Consider the following 16,176-nt stretch of genomic DNA (forward strand, 5'->3'; position numbering starts at 1 on the left):
TCTCAGCTCCGGACTATCATTATAGGGATAAAACATACTTTTGTCAGCTTCCCAGTCTTCAGTGTACAGTTTCTAAACCAGAAAACAGAAACATGTTAGGAGAAACATATTGAGATGAAACACAGGACAATGTAATCAGTTACATGCTATATATTATCAAAAAACCATCCACAAACAGCTTGAGGAAATCAGCTCAGGGTGAAAGCTGAGCTGCAGCTTTACAAAACCCCATGATTTTGATTCAGCTCTCTGCCTTTACTTGCCTTTTTCAACCAGTCCCAGTATCTGTGTAAGGAATCAGCAAGCACTTAGCATCTTTTTGTCACAAAATAGACATTTCATAAACTTGATAACCAGGAACAGCCACAGTGTAGCTTTGTAGATAGTCAGGGGTCTATAATATTCTGTAGGTTTTGAGGGTCTTTCAGAGCTAGAACACTAGGACACCTTCATTCATCCTGCACAGTTTCCCTCCATGTTGCTCTAATTCCCAACAGGTCCTGGACTATTATTGCCTTCACTCTGTCCAGGGGCTGTCATCTCAAGCCTCCCTTGCCTGTCTCACAAAAGAGTTTGGGGAATTGTGTTTTGCATCCTCGGGCTCTCACCTGGTATTCCTTTAAAATAGTAGGTGCCAAAGGGACAGGGAGGTGAGGTTCTTACCTTACTGAACAAGGCTGAGTTCTTGATGGCCTGGACAAGCTCAGGGGCATCAGGGGGAAGCAGGTACTTGTCCTTGGTGTCCTCCCAGTTTTGCTTGTATAAGACCTATATGGAAAAAAGACAGATGTGTTGTTGTATGCCTCATCCAAAATGTAAGGGCATGAAGAACAAAGTAAAGTGCTGGGATGGGGTTTTCAAAATTGTATGGGTTTGCACACACTGAAATACTCCTGGCCTCAGGGTGAAAATAATGATGTACAATCTGCCCCTAGACTTCTCCTGCCTTAATTAGTTTTAAGTGAAATGATTAGCCTTTCCCCCACGTACTTAAAGTTTATCCTTTGAGAAGTGTGATATATTTTACTCCTGTGAATCCCTCACTACAATCAAGAAAAGGAGACCTCTGACAGCTCTATCTCAATTTTGTGTACTTCTTTTGCAACTTCTCTTTCTCAGCCTCATTCAAAATCCCTGACCCTTCTGACTCTATAATTAGAATTATATTATATGATAGAATTAATAGAATCAATGTTATATTATAATTATAATTAGAATGTGCTTTCTAGAATCTTACATACATGAAATCATAGATTCTATTTTACCTATTCCAGCCTTTTTCAGTCAACAAGATGATTTTGTGACTTAATGTTGTTGTTTTGGTTCTTGTTGTTGTTATTTTTAAGGGGAGTGCACCACATCTAGAGGTGCTCAGGGTGTACTTCTGGCTCTGTATTCAGAAATCATTCTTGGTAGGGCTCAGAGGATCATACGGATGCCAGGGATTGAACCCAAGTTGTCTGCAAGCAAGGTAAGCATCCTACTTGCTGTACTATCACTCCAGACCCTGTTGTTGTCATCATCATTTGTGTTCAAAATCTTCCTTTCTATTGCTAAGTAATACCCATGGTATGATTGTATGTCTTGTGATCTATTGTTTTGATAAGTAAATATGCTGACCAAATAAGGCTGCAAGGAATAATCTTGTAAAAGTTTTGTATCTACATAAACTGTCTATATATTCAATACATTATTAGGAACTAGAGAATTATGCTATATTTTATGTATTTATTTAAGAAAAGTACAAAAATTGGGCCCGGAGAGATAGCACAGCGGTGTTTGCCTTGCAAGCAGCCAATCCAGGACCTAAGGTGGTTGGTTCGAGTCCCGGTGTCCCATATGGTCCCCCGTGCCTGCCAGGAGCTATTTCTGAGCAGAAAGCCAGGAGTAACCCCTGAGCAACGCCGGGCGTGGCCCAAAAACCAAAAAAAAAAAAAAAAAAAAAAGTAAAAAATTGCTCTAAAGTAACTGCACTGTTTTAATTTATTGGGGGTGGTCACCCCAGAAATGCCTAGGGCCTACTCCTGACTCAGGATGACTCCTAGTGGTGCTGTTAACCACGTGTTGGTAGAAATCAAATTGGGGTCAGCTGCATTTACTAATACTTTAACCCTTGTACTATTACTCTGGCCTTAGCTGCACCATTTTATACCCCTGCAGCATAATAACAGTATTTCAGTTGAGCCATAATCACACCAGCACTTGCATGTTCTATTTTTCAAATCTAAGACATTTTAATGTGTGGGTTATGAATACAGCCTCATAGTTGTAATGTATATTTCTCTAATAACTAATACTTTTCAACAATTTTAATCAATTTTCTTATATTTTACATCTTAGAGTACTTTATATACTTAGAACACTAGTCCTTTGCAAAATAGACGAGGCTTTGGTGTGTGTATACATACATAAGCATGTACATATGTGTGCTATAGAAATCGAACCCAGGGCTTTACACATTCAAGACAAATGCTCTACCACTGAATCACATGCCCTGTTGAATACTGGTACTTCTGTTACAAATGATTTATACAAATATATGCTTTTTATTTTAATTGTGTTTTTTGAAGAGCAAAAAGATTTTGATGAAATTCAACTTAACAATATAAGACTATTTTACAGGGGTCTTTCAGAGGTTCTGTGGGTTCTTGTGACCTCTCCTGACAAAGATCTACCCCCCCTTCCACCTAACAGTTTGGTGCTTAACCTGGGAAAGCAGTGATACTAAGCCCCAGCTGGGTCATATTTGATAGTGTTTAAGGCAGCCATGCAATGTGGGAGTCTCACTTGAGACCTGGCAAGCTTTTCACCGGCAAGCTTTCCACCCTTTTTTATTCCAAAAGTGCATTATTTTTAATCAAATCATAATGTTGAATCTCCACATATTGCTGTAATCTATCCATCATTGCATAAATTGGGACTAAACCTGTTTCTTACAAGTCACTAATTTTTTTAAATTAATTGCCAATAGTGGAGGCTTTGAGAGTTCTCATATGTGCCCTAACTTCTTAAAAAAAAAAAAAAGTAAGAGATCCTGATAACACTGGCTCTACCTTCCAAACTGTAGTGCCTGAAGACATGCCCCTGGGCTCTGGGCTCTCCAGATACCTCTAATCCTTCCATGGTAGATGGGAGAATTCGAGCTCACAGAGCCTCATCAATTTTTTCCTCTAATACGATCTAGCTATACCACTCCTAGGAATATACCCTAAGAACACAAAAATACAATACAAAACCCCCTTCCTTACACCTATATTCATTGCAGCACTATTTACCAACATCTTGGAAACAACCAAGATGCCCTTCAACAGACGAATGGCTAAAGAAACTGTGGTACATATACACAATGGAATATTATGCAGCTGTCAGGAGAGATAAAGTCATGAAATTTTCCTATACATGGATGTACACAGAATCTATTATGCTGAGTGAAATAAATCAGAGAGAGAGAAAAATGCAGAATGGTCTCATTCATCTATGAGTTTTAAGAAAAATGAAAGACATACTTGCAATAGTAATTTTCAGACACAAAAGAGAAAAGAGCTGGAAGTTCCAGCTCACCTCAGGAAGCTCACCACAAAGAGTGATGAGTTTAGTTAAAGAAATAACTACCTTTTGAACTGTTCTAATAATGAGAATGTATGAGGGAAATGGAAAGCCTGTTTAGAGTACAGGTGGGGGTTGGGTGGGGAGGAGGGAGACTTGGGACATTGGTGATGGGAATGTTGCACTGGTGATGGGTGGTGTTCTTTACATGACTGAAACCCAAACAACACAATCATGTATGTAATCAAGGTGTTTAAATAAAATATATAAAAAAATTTTTTTTCCTCTAAAATCAGGCAGAGACCTAATGCCTTCTCTCCCAGCTATCCTCCTTACCTTGCTGACTTGCTGCGACACTTTCTTTGCATGCTCAATGTCCTTAGCTTTTTCATCCACATGACAAATAGTTTTGGCAACATCGCCATCCATTCGATACTTAACCTGTACAAGAAAATAAATGTCCACACAGAATTTAAGACAATCAGGAAATTGAGAATATATTCAAGAATATCTTCTAACCTGAGATCATTGACCCAATCATTCTATGTCTGCAGCACAAACTATGCTTCCATGTTGTAGGTGAATAACAGTGATCTTCAAAGATCAGCAGAAAATTGCAATTTGCTGCTTGTCTGCTTTTGTTTGAATTTCATGTAGCTAGTGCTTTACCAGGGAAGACCAACTAAGTTGAAACCTCCAACTTATAACATTCTTACAGTAAATTGTTATGTCAATCTTTGGGGACACATTTAGAGCTATACAATCAAAGCAAAGTTACTTCCAAAGTTTTGAAGTGGCTCACAATAATTTTCTCTGCACATACTTCTACACTTCCCTATGCGGAGCAGTAAGCTTATTTTTGAAAGTTATCTTTTCTTTATTTTAGTACTGTGGCCCACCTCACTGAGTTGATCTTGTACTTTCTTGATTCTGCGAAGTTCTGGCGTATCAGTTGTGATGGCAGTTGGCTGTCCTTTTGCTTTCTCATAGTTCTCCTTGTATTTATTCTGAAAAGAAGATCAGATATTAGCCAAAGCCTTGCAAGATGGCAGAAGAAAATTGAACAATATACTCATCCCTGTCTGATTTTTTTTTTGTTTTTTTTTTTCTTTCGGTTTTTGGACCACACCCAGTGACGCTCAGGGGTTACTCCTGGCTATGCTCTCAGAAATCACTCCTGCTTTTGGGGGACCTTATGGGATGCCAGAGATCGAACCCAGGTCCATCCTGGGTCAGCCACGTGCAAGGTAATGCAAGATAAATCACTCCGGCACCCTCTGTCTGATTTTTAAAGTTCTTCAAGTTATAACAATTATGAACTATAATAAGTTTTATTTGTCCTTTCCCTTGGAAAAGCAAAATCTAAAATGAATTTATTAATTAATCTTCATAATTATGAAAAAATAATAGGAGTACAGATACTTTATTACAGATTTTGTTTTGAAAATGCTCCAAAATTATTATTATTTTTATATTTTTGTTATTTTATTATCATAGAAAAAGATTGAGCGGGACTGGAGAAATAGCACAGCGGTAGTGCTTTTGCCTTGTATGTGGTTGACCGGGAGGGACCTGGTCCAATTCCTAGTATCCCATATGGGCCAATCTGCCAGGGGCAATTTCTGAGTGCAGAGCCAGGAGTAACCTCTGAGCACTGCTGGGTGTGGCCCAAAAACCAATAAATAAATTAATTAATAAATAAGAAATAAAGATAAAAAAAGATTAAAAAAGACTGAGCCTTAATAATTTCATAAAATAAAAAAGGAAACTGAGTCAAATGCAGAGGATTTTACTATTAGTGTATATGCAAAAAAATTCAGTTCTGGAAGCTACCACTAAAAATATGGTTTTGCTTGCTTGTTTGTTCATGTTATTGGGATTTATTTAGCTACATCTGGCAGTGTAGTGATCAGGGAATCATATGGAATGACAGAGATCAAATCCTGATCTGTCAAGTGAAAATGCCTTATCCACTGTACTATCTAATCTGGTCCCTAAAAAATCTTGGGAAATCATCTTTATGGGGGTGTGGAGGACCATATGTGATACTGGGGGTTGAACCCAGGTCAATTGCAAACAAGGCAAGAACCTGACCCTCTGTATTATTTTTGCAGGCCCAAATTTTTTCTTTTATTGGTGTGTGTGTGTGGTGGCACACCTGGAAGTACTCAAGGGTCACACTTGGCTCTGCACTCAGTACTTAACTCTTGATGGACTTGGATGGCCATATTAAAAGTTGAGTATCAGAAACCATCAAGAGGAGAACGATCAGCTCGGGCTGCACACCAGAATTACCAAAGCAGCTTTTAACAATCCTTCTATGCTGCCTCACCTAGGGTCAACTAAACCAAAATATCTGGATGTTGCATATTTAAAGACCACACAAAGGTCACTGTACAGTTATAATTGAAGCCCACTGTAAGGTGAATTGAATATTCTGATCCTCAATTTTCAAAAAGTTTTTAGTCTGGTCCTGGATCTAATCTACCTGATTCTTCTTCACTGCACATATCTGAGGTAGTATTATTTTACAGAATGTCAGCTAAGTTAATTAAGAGGAATTCTACTGAGACTTAAAGAGATATCGTTGTGCTCATATGACTTGATTTCCAATCACTCTGTATTTATGATTATTTTGGACTAGCTAATGGATAATTATTCAGGACCAGTAAGTGGTTTCTGATTAGCCTTGTTTTGCTTTTGGTTTTGGGGCCACACCCAACACTGCTCAGAGGTTACTCTTGACTCTGCACTCAAAAATTACTCTTGTCAGTGCTTGAGGACCATAGAGGATGCTGGGATTGAATCCAGATTGGCTGTTTGCAAGGCAAGGACTTTATCTTCTATACTACCTCTCAGCTCCAGCCTTATGCCTATTTTGGAGGAATTATTTCAATAATGACGCTTCCCTTGATACTGTGATGATACAAATGAATTGCACAAAAGGAAACATGGAGTCACAGAATTTGTATTTTTACAAAATAACTTTTGTCTCAACCAAGTTCGAGGGAAAATGTCTAACCATCATCCAGAATGTTGAGATCCATTACTTCTGAGAAATAAAACCAGAGGAGCAGAATTTACTAGACACTTACTGTACTGAAAAGATCCTGCATTTTCTGACTATGTGCAATGTACGGAGTCATGAATTTTGAAGAATCCAACTTCTTCCGGACAACCTTCTTTCTTTCCGTCGGTTTTGCTGGCTCTGGATGTGCCAGAGCTGGCTTGGAAATTTCAGGCTGCTCATAGTCAGTTGTTGTCCTTGTGGTAGTAGTTTCATAGACTTCTGTTATTGTCTGAAAAATCGACATGTAATTCAACATAGTTACAAAAGTGAAAACTGTGATAATTTATTTCTTCATTTGTTTGGCTTTAGGACCACACTGGCAATGTGCTCAGAAACCATTCTGGATGAACTTGGGGAATCATATGGAGTGCCAGGCAACAAACCTAGGTCAGCTGCATGCAAAACAAATTTCCTACTCACTGTACTATCACTCCTGCCCCCAAAAACTTAGATACTTTGATCCTGGTAAACATTAATCTGACTTGAATTCAGAGTTATATTACTCATTTTACTTTTCCCTGTCTGAAATAGGTCAAAGCAAAGAAACATACAGTAGATCCATCTCAAGACTAACTCATGCTATATAAAACTGAACACTGACTTTTGAAGATTGTGTAGGGACTAGAGATCCCCACTTACTAATTCAAACATTGCCTTAAAATTCTTTTTGCAAAGGTCCACTTTAAGGTAGGATAAAATAAAAATTAGATATGACTGTTGATATTATTATTTTGGTTTGGAGGCCTCACCTGGCAATGCTTAGATCTACTCTTAGCTTAGTGTTCAAGGGATACTAGACCCAGGCCTTCTGCAAGAAAAGCTCATTGAGCTACCTCTCTGATCCCAAGAAATTCTTAAATATTCTAAGCAAATGTAGGTTTATATAATAGAGATTAACATAATCAAATAATATTCAAACTCTAAAGTTCTTTTATGGAGGGAGAGTAGGAAAGAAAGAGGCTGAAAATCAAGCCTGAGTTGCACAAAGCATGAACTCCAGTTCTTTGAGCTATCTCGTGACCCTAAAATTTGAAGCTGGATTTGAATATTAACTTTTAAAGAAATCTCAGAAAAATTCAATTGTTTATTCTGCAGGTTTGTAGGCATTTTCCCCTATACAGTGAAACAAAGACTAATACTTTAAAGTGAATCACCTAAGTATTATAAGTGATTACCATTCGTTTGGCTTAGTCATTAATAGAGAACTGAAGAGCCATTCATACTAACAAAGGCTTAGGTGGGCTAGAATAATGATGCAATATAATAGGGTAATTATCCTCATAACAGTTCTATGTACGTGGAAGGTGAGAATTTATTATTTCATATAATACATTGTCATAAAATAAATGAGAGCCCAATATTTGAATCTAGGCCAAGATTTAAAATGCCATTTTATAGCATGATTTCCTCTACAGAAAATATTATTGATACCAAAGAAAGAGTTCCAGCCTGGATCATGAAATAGGAGCTTGTAGATTCATAGAACCCCCCTTGATATCTGATTATTGTTCAAAAGTTGCGTTGTGGGAACTGGAACCGTGGCACAGTAGGTAGGGTTTTTGCCTTGCACCAAACAAAGCTCGATCCCTGACACCTCATATGGTTCCAGTGCCTGTCAGGAATAAATTCTAAGCAAAGAATAATCCCTGAGAACCACAGAGTGTGATTCTAAAACAAACTAACCAAACTTTAGAAAATAAAATGTGGAAGAAATGTTTTGGGGCTGGAGAAAGAGTATAGTGAATAGGGCACTTGAATGGCTCTTGGCCAACCTGGTTCAATTCTGGCACCCAATATGGTACCCTGAGCACTCCAGAAGTAACCCCTGAGAGCAGAGTCAGGAGTAGTCCTAAGCATCTCCAGATGTGGCACAACACAAAACAACACACAAACACACACACACACACACACACACACACACACACACCCTAAAGAATTCCATTTGGGAGATTTTATAGGAATGGCTTTCTTGGAATTCTGAACATGCTCAACTCTAGGCAGCATGCTCAGGGACAAAGACTTGGGGTCACACCTCTACTGGCAAAACTGGCATGCCACAAAATAAAACTGTTAGTCACTAAAACAATTCCAAGTGTAAAGCTGTCCTTTTACTGTAGTTAGGGTGGTGACAGCTACTAAAGTCTCTTTAATATCTCTACACAATCACAACAGAGGGTACCATTCCTGGCCATCTTAGACAGATTGCCTACCCAAATGGTTTCAAAAAAGGCACCATTTGCTAATGTACCACTGTACTGAGCACAGAGATGCCATTTTATAGCATTAGGCATGAGCATCCCTCATATGTTTCCTTGGCCAGCTCTGTGGCCCTGGGGGAGGGGTCTGAGAAGAGACTCTCATGATTTAATGAGCAGATAGTTCATGCAGAGGCCACTCAACCTTACCTCGCCTGGCACCTCTTCATAGATTGTCTCTTCCGTGTAGTACTATATAAGGAACACACAAAAAAATCATTATCAGAAACAGAGCAGAAATCACATCTTCCTTACCTCACCTAACCCTCCTGGATTATTTTACCAACTCTGTTAATTGGCAAAATCTGAAGGACTGATCAATATCATCTTTAGGAACACATGCTTAACTGAAGTTTCAGAAGTTAGAATGAATGCCATCAACCTATATATGCTATTCACAGTGAGAAGAAAAGTATTTCAGGTGGCATATGAATCAGAAAAATTTACTTTACTTGAAAGAAGTACAATCTTCCCTCATGGTATTCTCAAGATAAAATTTGCCAAGAAATTAATATAAAAACAATTTCCTGAAAGTGTGGGCTAAATAAAGAAAGCTATGATTAAAAATTCACTGTTTTGGTCTCAGGTGCATTGAGTGGGGAAAAAATTCTCAGAACTAAATATCCAAGCGAAAGCCAAAGACAGTAGAATCAAGAGATCCAAATACTAGCAAGCTAAACACAAAATGAACCTGTTACACTGTTAGGCCAGGAGGCTATGAGTGGGGGTGTGGGATGCATGCTAGAAACTCTGGTGGAGGGAGGTCAACACTGGTGGTGGAAATGGCCCTTTTTTTCACCATCATTGTATGCCTGAAATACAACAATGAAGGAATTGTAATTCACAGTGACCTCAATAAAATACTTTTAAAAAGCCTCACTGTTTGATGACTAACAATCAAATAAACCTAGTAATGAATAAAAAGCTTTAGTGAGACAGTACAGGAGTTAAAACACCTGTCTTTCACACTGCCAGCCCTAGTTCTATTTCCAGCACCACAAAGGATCCCCAGAGTACTGCCAAGAGTAGCCTATGAGAACAAATCTGGGAGTAAACCCTGAGCACCTCTGGATGTGGCCAAACACACTATCCCTTCATTTTAAATGGATTTTATTGTGGCAGTAAGAAGAAATAAAGTGACCCAAAGACTAGATATCTCTACATCAGTTTTCTTTATATCTTTTTAATACAGGAAAATAATCTTCTGGAGTATTTTTGGTCATTAAATGTGGAAAAAGGAGGCTGAATTTTCTGGGGATGACTCTGAGGTACCTGCAGATTGGATATGAAGTCAAATTCACTTTTATCCTTCTGAGATCACTAGCAAGAAATAGACTTGCATAGGAATTGGCTGACATTTTATCTCCAATGCATAAAGGTAGTGAAATCCTGCCCCTCACCTCCCCCGAAAAGCCATGAGAACAAGACAGGCTAGTTTATTCCCAGGCATACAAAGGAATAAAAACCCAACATTTGACTCATTTTTACAGTTGTCAAAATGTCAAAACTTCTCTGCTTCATTTTTCTTTTCCATGTCACAAAAAGTTACACTTGGAAAAATGGGAGAAACTGAGAGGTAAATTGGCCTCCTTTCTACTACCCATGGCTCAGATTATTTAGACATTGGCAAGGACCAACTCTTTCACCACTTCTGGCCACACAAAACATAGTGACTTAGAGAAAATATGAAATTAAAGGAATGATCCTTAATTTTTTGTTTGTAAACCACATCTGTGATGTTCAGGAGCTAATCTTAGATTAGCTCCTGAGAGAGAGAGAGAGCCTGAGGTGCTGGGGAACAAAATGGGTCTCCCTGTTGACTTATTTCTCCAACACAAATTTTAATTTAATTGTATTTAAAATTTTTAGGAAGCTAGAAAAATGTATTGAACAGTAGATGGTAAACAAAAGGGCACTCCCAAACTCCTTATATGGGAAGAATTTAGCACAACGTAATTTTTAATTTTCTTAGAAATCTTTGGTAGTCATCCAATTTTACCTGTGCAATGCTCACACTAAGTAGATCTTAGAGATAAGTTAACCCACCAAAGGCAACATGATCTGAAAGGTTAGCATTCACCTACATCCAAATCTTACCTCTTCTTTTAGAACTGTACCACTAATTAGATAGTACATTTTTGCTTCCTTTCCTTTCTTTCCAAGTTGGAGAATAATAGCACAACTTTATTTAGATGCTCAATCTTCCTCAGAGTTACATATTTTAGAGTTCCTAACTTTTTTTAAACTTCCCTGACCATTTTATCAAACTGCCTCCAACCCTTTTCCAAGTCTCTTTGTTGAGGTCAGAGAGTCCTTGCCTCTGAGCTGCTACAGAAAGTCTGGTGGGGAAGTGCCTTGCTGGCTCAATCCAGCGCCAGCAAAGAGAACCAAATAGCCAGGAAACAATTGGCAGAAAACTAGCCATTGCTTTTTTTTTTTTTTTTTTTTTATGACATGTAGTTCCTCTTGTCAAGCCTCAGTCTTAGGACAATTTTCAGTGACCTAGGAACACCATCATTTTTTTAAAAGGCGAGAAATTTTTGAGAGAAAGGCTAAAAAGAGTTCCTGGCATTACCATCCTAATGAAGACATTTTCATCTACAATTGTGTTAATCAGTGTTTAGGACTCTTTTTTTTTAACTGAGGGGCAATGTCGGAGGTAAAATAAAATTGAACACCAAGGCAGCCCTTCATATGTAGGCCAGAGGATTGAAATATCATAGTATGTCTTAGTTTGTTTTCATGTACTGATCAACTATTTTCTTCATCACAATACAGACCCTTCACTGAAATAGACTTCACAGATAAATTCTGTCACATTTGTATTTGGAAATTCTGGGTAATTTCACTTGAGGGCCCAGACCTTGTCAGGATTTCTTGAGTGCATCTATATCAGTTGGGTAGGCTCAGCATCTCACACTTGCTTTGAGTGCTTTCTAATGTACTTATTTATTTTTTGAGTTTGGGCTGCATCAGGTTATGCTCATGGGTGGGATCAGGGAACCACATGGGGTGCTAGGGATTGAACCCAAATTGACCACTTGCAAGGCAAGCATAGCTGCTGTACTATTGCTCTGCCTCCTTGGATACTTTTTTTATTTTTTAATTAATAACTTTTTAATGGACTCACTGTGAGATACACAATTACAATTTTTTTTTTATTGAACTTCAGCCCTTCGTAACAATCTTACAAGGTTTGGTTGCTTCTTAGTCACCATCTTTCAGGTGCTCTTTCACTGGGGAATCACAATTAAACTGTGCTGATCATAGAGCAGCATCAAGGTTGCAACTCGTGATCTTGAGCTTGCCAAGGAAGTACTTTAAGGCATTGAATCATCATGCCACTTTTTCTTTTGTGTGTCTGTTTTGGTTTGTTTATTTTGGATTCAATTTGGGGGACACAATGAGCTGTGGTCAGGCTTTGCTCCTGCCTCTGTGCTTAAGAGCTACTCCAGGGGCCGGAGAGATAGCATGGTAAGGTGTTTGCCTTGCATGCAGAAGGTCGGTGGTTCAAATCCCGGCATCCCATATGGTTGGTCCCTTGAGCCTGCCAGGAGCGATTTCTGAGCATAGAGCCAGGAGTAACGCCTGAGCGATGCTGGGTGTGACCCAACCCCCCCCCCCCCAAATAGAGCTACTCCGGGGGCTCTTTAGAAGAATGTATGCAGCACTAGGGATCAAACCAAGGTTGGCTATATGCAAGGCAATTGCCTTAACCCTTGTGTTATCTAGTCTCCTTTCATTTTACTTTTAGTTTTAAAAAGCAAATATTTTCAAATGTCCCTGTGTCTTAGAAATTTAGAGATTTCTTTTTATGTTTTATTCATGAGCATAAATTGACTATTATTAGGCACTTTCAGAGTCAGGGCAATATATTTATATGAATCACGGCCTCTAAAACTTTTTATTTTATTTCTAGAACATGAAATTACAAGTAAGAACTGGCAAAGAAAAACTGTAAAACGATAAAAGAAAAAATTATAAGTTAAGCAATTAATAGTAAAATGTATCAGATGCTGCCAATAATCTGAGAGGTTTTTTTAGATGTCCCTACAGTTCTTTTCCAAAATTTAAAAGCAAATCTTGTCTTGTTCTCTTGGTGATATAGCAGAATGGTTCAGAGAGAAGGTGTGGCTCCAACTGTCACTGTGACCATCTTGAGTTTTCTTTTTTGCTTCTGTGTGTGCACATGAATGTTATATATAATTTTATATATGGCCAACATATATGTATCTTATTATGAACAGTTCATTTATGTTGTCTGTAGATTGAATTTGTTGAATTCAACAATTTTTGAATGGGTAACATTTGTTGAATTTGTTGATGAGTGATAGGTATTCTTTTCACTGATTATCATTGTAATCAATAAATAAAATTCTGTTTCCAGAACTATCTTACTGTCCATGTTTCCTTGATCATAGGCAGTTAGGAGGTGATAGGGAAGTTTAGAAGACAAATTAAAACCTCAACACATTTAAAAAATAATTTAAAGAGGGAAACATTTTTGTTCAGTTCTGAGTCCCACGTAATTACAATGAAACTGAACATAAAATATTCTCTTCTCAGGCTTCAATGATGATTCTAAAATTATAGTAGATAATATAATTTTAATTCATCTGCATGGTTCTCACTGTACCATATAAAATAACTTGCTGTCAGATATGGGTTCTTTCATCTTACCTCCACCACCTCTTCATATTCTTCGTCATCTGCCATTTTCCCAGTGTAGTAGTTGCACCTACAAACTTTTCATTTTTCAGACAAATAAAGACACATTAGAATCTGTCCCTGGTACAGAAATAATTTCATAACATTACAAAACAAAATTTAAAACACATCTATTCTACAGACTTGTGTTTTTGCAGGCTATTATAAAAAGATATTTAAATACTAATCTACAAACCAAAGTTGTACATTTCTTTCTTCATAACCTTAATTAATATATGAAGTATACCTGATCCAATATGGTCAATTTAATTAAAACTGTAAAGGGAAGTGAGCTAAGGGATTAAGTGGGTTTGGATTCAGAGAAGCAGAATTTTTAGATTTCCAAAATTTAGAGAAACATAACTTAAGCAAAAGTTTTAGTGTAAGTAAGGTCCATTTGACTTCCACCAGAAATTGGCATTCCCCGTATATACAAACATATACCCCACTCCCCACAAAACATTCAATATCAACAGAACAGTACAAGTCTCCACACTGCGCTCCTATATTTTGTGCAATATTTAGTCTACTTCAATGCAGAACATCCAAAACATTAAAAACATTTTGTTTCTAATAGAAAAATAGAAACCTCAAAAATAGAGGGGTGTTTTCTTCCCAAACACCATTGTCTGGTATAGAATTTTCTCTTTTGCTTCTCTAGCTCTTGTGCAAACCTGAAAAGTAACCAAAAAAACTTTAACCACAATTGAAGGTCATATAAATCACATATAACTTCGGCCTAAGTTCTAATTCAGGACCTAACTGAAGGATCTCCCAAAGTTTCTTAGCCCGTTGCCAGCCTGGAACTCTCTCTTGATGAAAGTGGATGATGACTAGGAGCAGCTGTCCCTATGCCCAAAGGGACGTGAGTAAACCAACACCCACCAATACTGGTTTTGTTAAGCGAGCAAAAACTGCCACTCCTTGTGAGGCAAATGAAGTCCAGTAGACCAGGATATATATAGGAACATAGGACAGAGATCCTTTTTCATATTGGTACATTTAGAAAAATTAAACTCAATGTGAAAATGGGGAAGAGGGAAATCTAGCAGACAAGAAAAACCAACTCAGATAAGGAATAATCTGGTTAGTATGAAACTCAACTCAACTATACACACCAAGTCAGTTTACTACCTAGGCCTGATAGGGCAATGGGGTCATAGACTTTCCTAGTGACATTTTCATGACGAACTTCCCCAATTACAACCCCAAACTTTGGGAGATACTTCCAAGAATGTTAATGAATCATTTCTGGAGAATGCATTAAAGAAAAACCCACAAACTGATCTTACCTTCAATTTATCAAATCAACTTCCTCGGCAGCAAATCCTCTCCCAACTCTCCCCTCCTGAGAACCCCAGGCAAAAGCCAACGCAGTGCCTCGGCTTGGGATTACCATGTGTCGAGAGCAGCCAATCAGATCTTCAGTTGCTCAAATTTCAAGAGCTAAATATACTGAGTGATCTTCTGAAACCACCTGTTCATCAATTCCAATAGGGAGAAAGGCTGAAAAATTGCTTGCTTAGAACTACTCATATATAATGTTAATGGAAGTTCACCTAAATCCTGGCAGAACAGATTCAAATGCCTGTTTAATTTTTTTGTCAGTTATGGCCCTACTCATGCATATTAATTTAGGAGAAAGTATGCATATGTGAGGAACTCTGACTCTTCCCTAATTTTTTGTCCACTGTTCATGAAAGTAGAAACATTTGTACAGATCTTGTACAGCTCACCAGGTAAGCTACAGGTAAGTTGGGTGTTGCTGCTAAAGAAATTGAGGAATTTGAGCCAGAAAACATGGTGACATTGGGTTTAACATTGGTTTAAGAGAAATAAGATCCTATCATTTTGCTATGGCTAAAACAGGGGTTATACCACAATCCTGTACATTATCTTCCCTCTTCCATTAAAGTTGATTTTTAAAAAAAAAAAGGCTGTACATTATCTTTCCTCTTTCATTAAAACCAAGAATATAGGTCTTCTGTCACAAAAGACTTGGACACAGTTTTTCTCTTCACTTAGATAACCCCTAGAAGTTAAGTGGAATGCAGGCACCAAAGGGGTGATTTCTAAACAGCAAGAGCAGGTAAAATGCAAATCAATAAATTACAAATTACAAGGAGCAACTTAGGGTGTAAGATGCTTAATTTACAGAAGTGATCTAACAATTTTCTACCTAAAGTTAATTTTCACAGCTTTAGTCACTCTCCAATCCACTGTAGCCAAAAATTTCAAGTCCCTCATGCCTTACTAAGGATTTGAAATTACTGTTCTGGTTCTTTTCTAGTTCAGTATTAAGAATAAGTTTACATTTCAAACATATACATACTTCTCTGTCAAATGTTGGTAAATGAAACTGAGAATAGTTGACCTTTTAATTGATTTGCTTGCTCTCTTAATATGTCAGTATTCTTAACTTATTTTATTTTATGGTCACATTTGCTGTGCTGAGGGCATATGTTTGTCACTAAGTTTAGGCCTTATTTCTGGCAGTGCCGGGGAACAATGTATGGGACTGAAGGATCAATCATGTCAGCTATTTGCAAGACAAGAAGCTTTTTGCTTATTTTTTGTTTGGAGCATGCCCTTTTTTTA

At 37.8% G+C, this 16,176-nt stretch overlaps 1 protein-coding gene across 1 annotated transcript in view; it reads right to left on the bottom strand.

Annotated features, from left to right (window-relative positions):
• Positions 1-13,587, bottom strand: part of NEB (nebulin) — a 263,307-nt gene extending 249,720 nt beyond the window's left edge. The window contains exons 1-7 of the mRNA XM_049772977.1: positions 13,552-13,587; positions 9,022-9,063; positions 6,642-6,845; positions 4,446-4,553; positions 3,883-3,987; positions 664-768; positions 1-72 (exon numbers count right to left, since the gene is read on the bottom strand). The exon at positions 1-72 is cut by the window's left edge and continues 33 nt beyond it. Of these exons, the coding sequence (XP_049628934.1) occupies positions 1-72; positions 664-768; positions 3,883-3,987; positions 4,446-4,553; positions 6,642-6,845; positions 9,022-9,063; positions 13,552-13,587 (672 nt within the window). The remainder of the gene's footprint in view (positions 73-663; positions 769-3,882; positions 3,988-4,445; positions 4,554-6,641; positions 6,846-9,021; positions 9,064-13,551) is intronic.
• Between the last annotated feature and the right edge of the window lie 2,589 nt (positions 13,588-16,176).

The sequence above is a fragment of the Suncus etruscus genome, chromosome 5 (genome assembly GCF_024139225.1).
Source record: "Suncus etruscus isolate mSunEtr1 chromosome 5, mSunEtr1.pri.cur, whole genome shotgun sequence".
NCBI classification, from domain to species: domain Eukaryota; kingdom Metazoa; phylum Chordata; class Mammalia; order Eulipotyphla; family Soricidae; genus Suncus; species Suncus etruscus.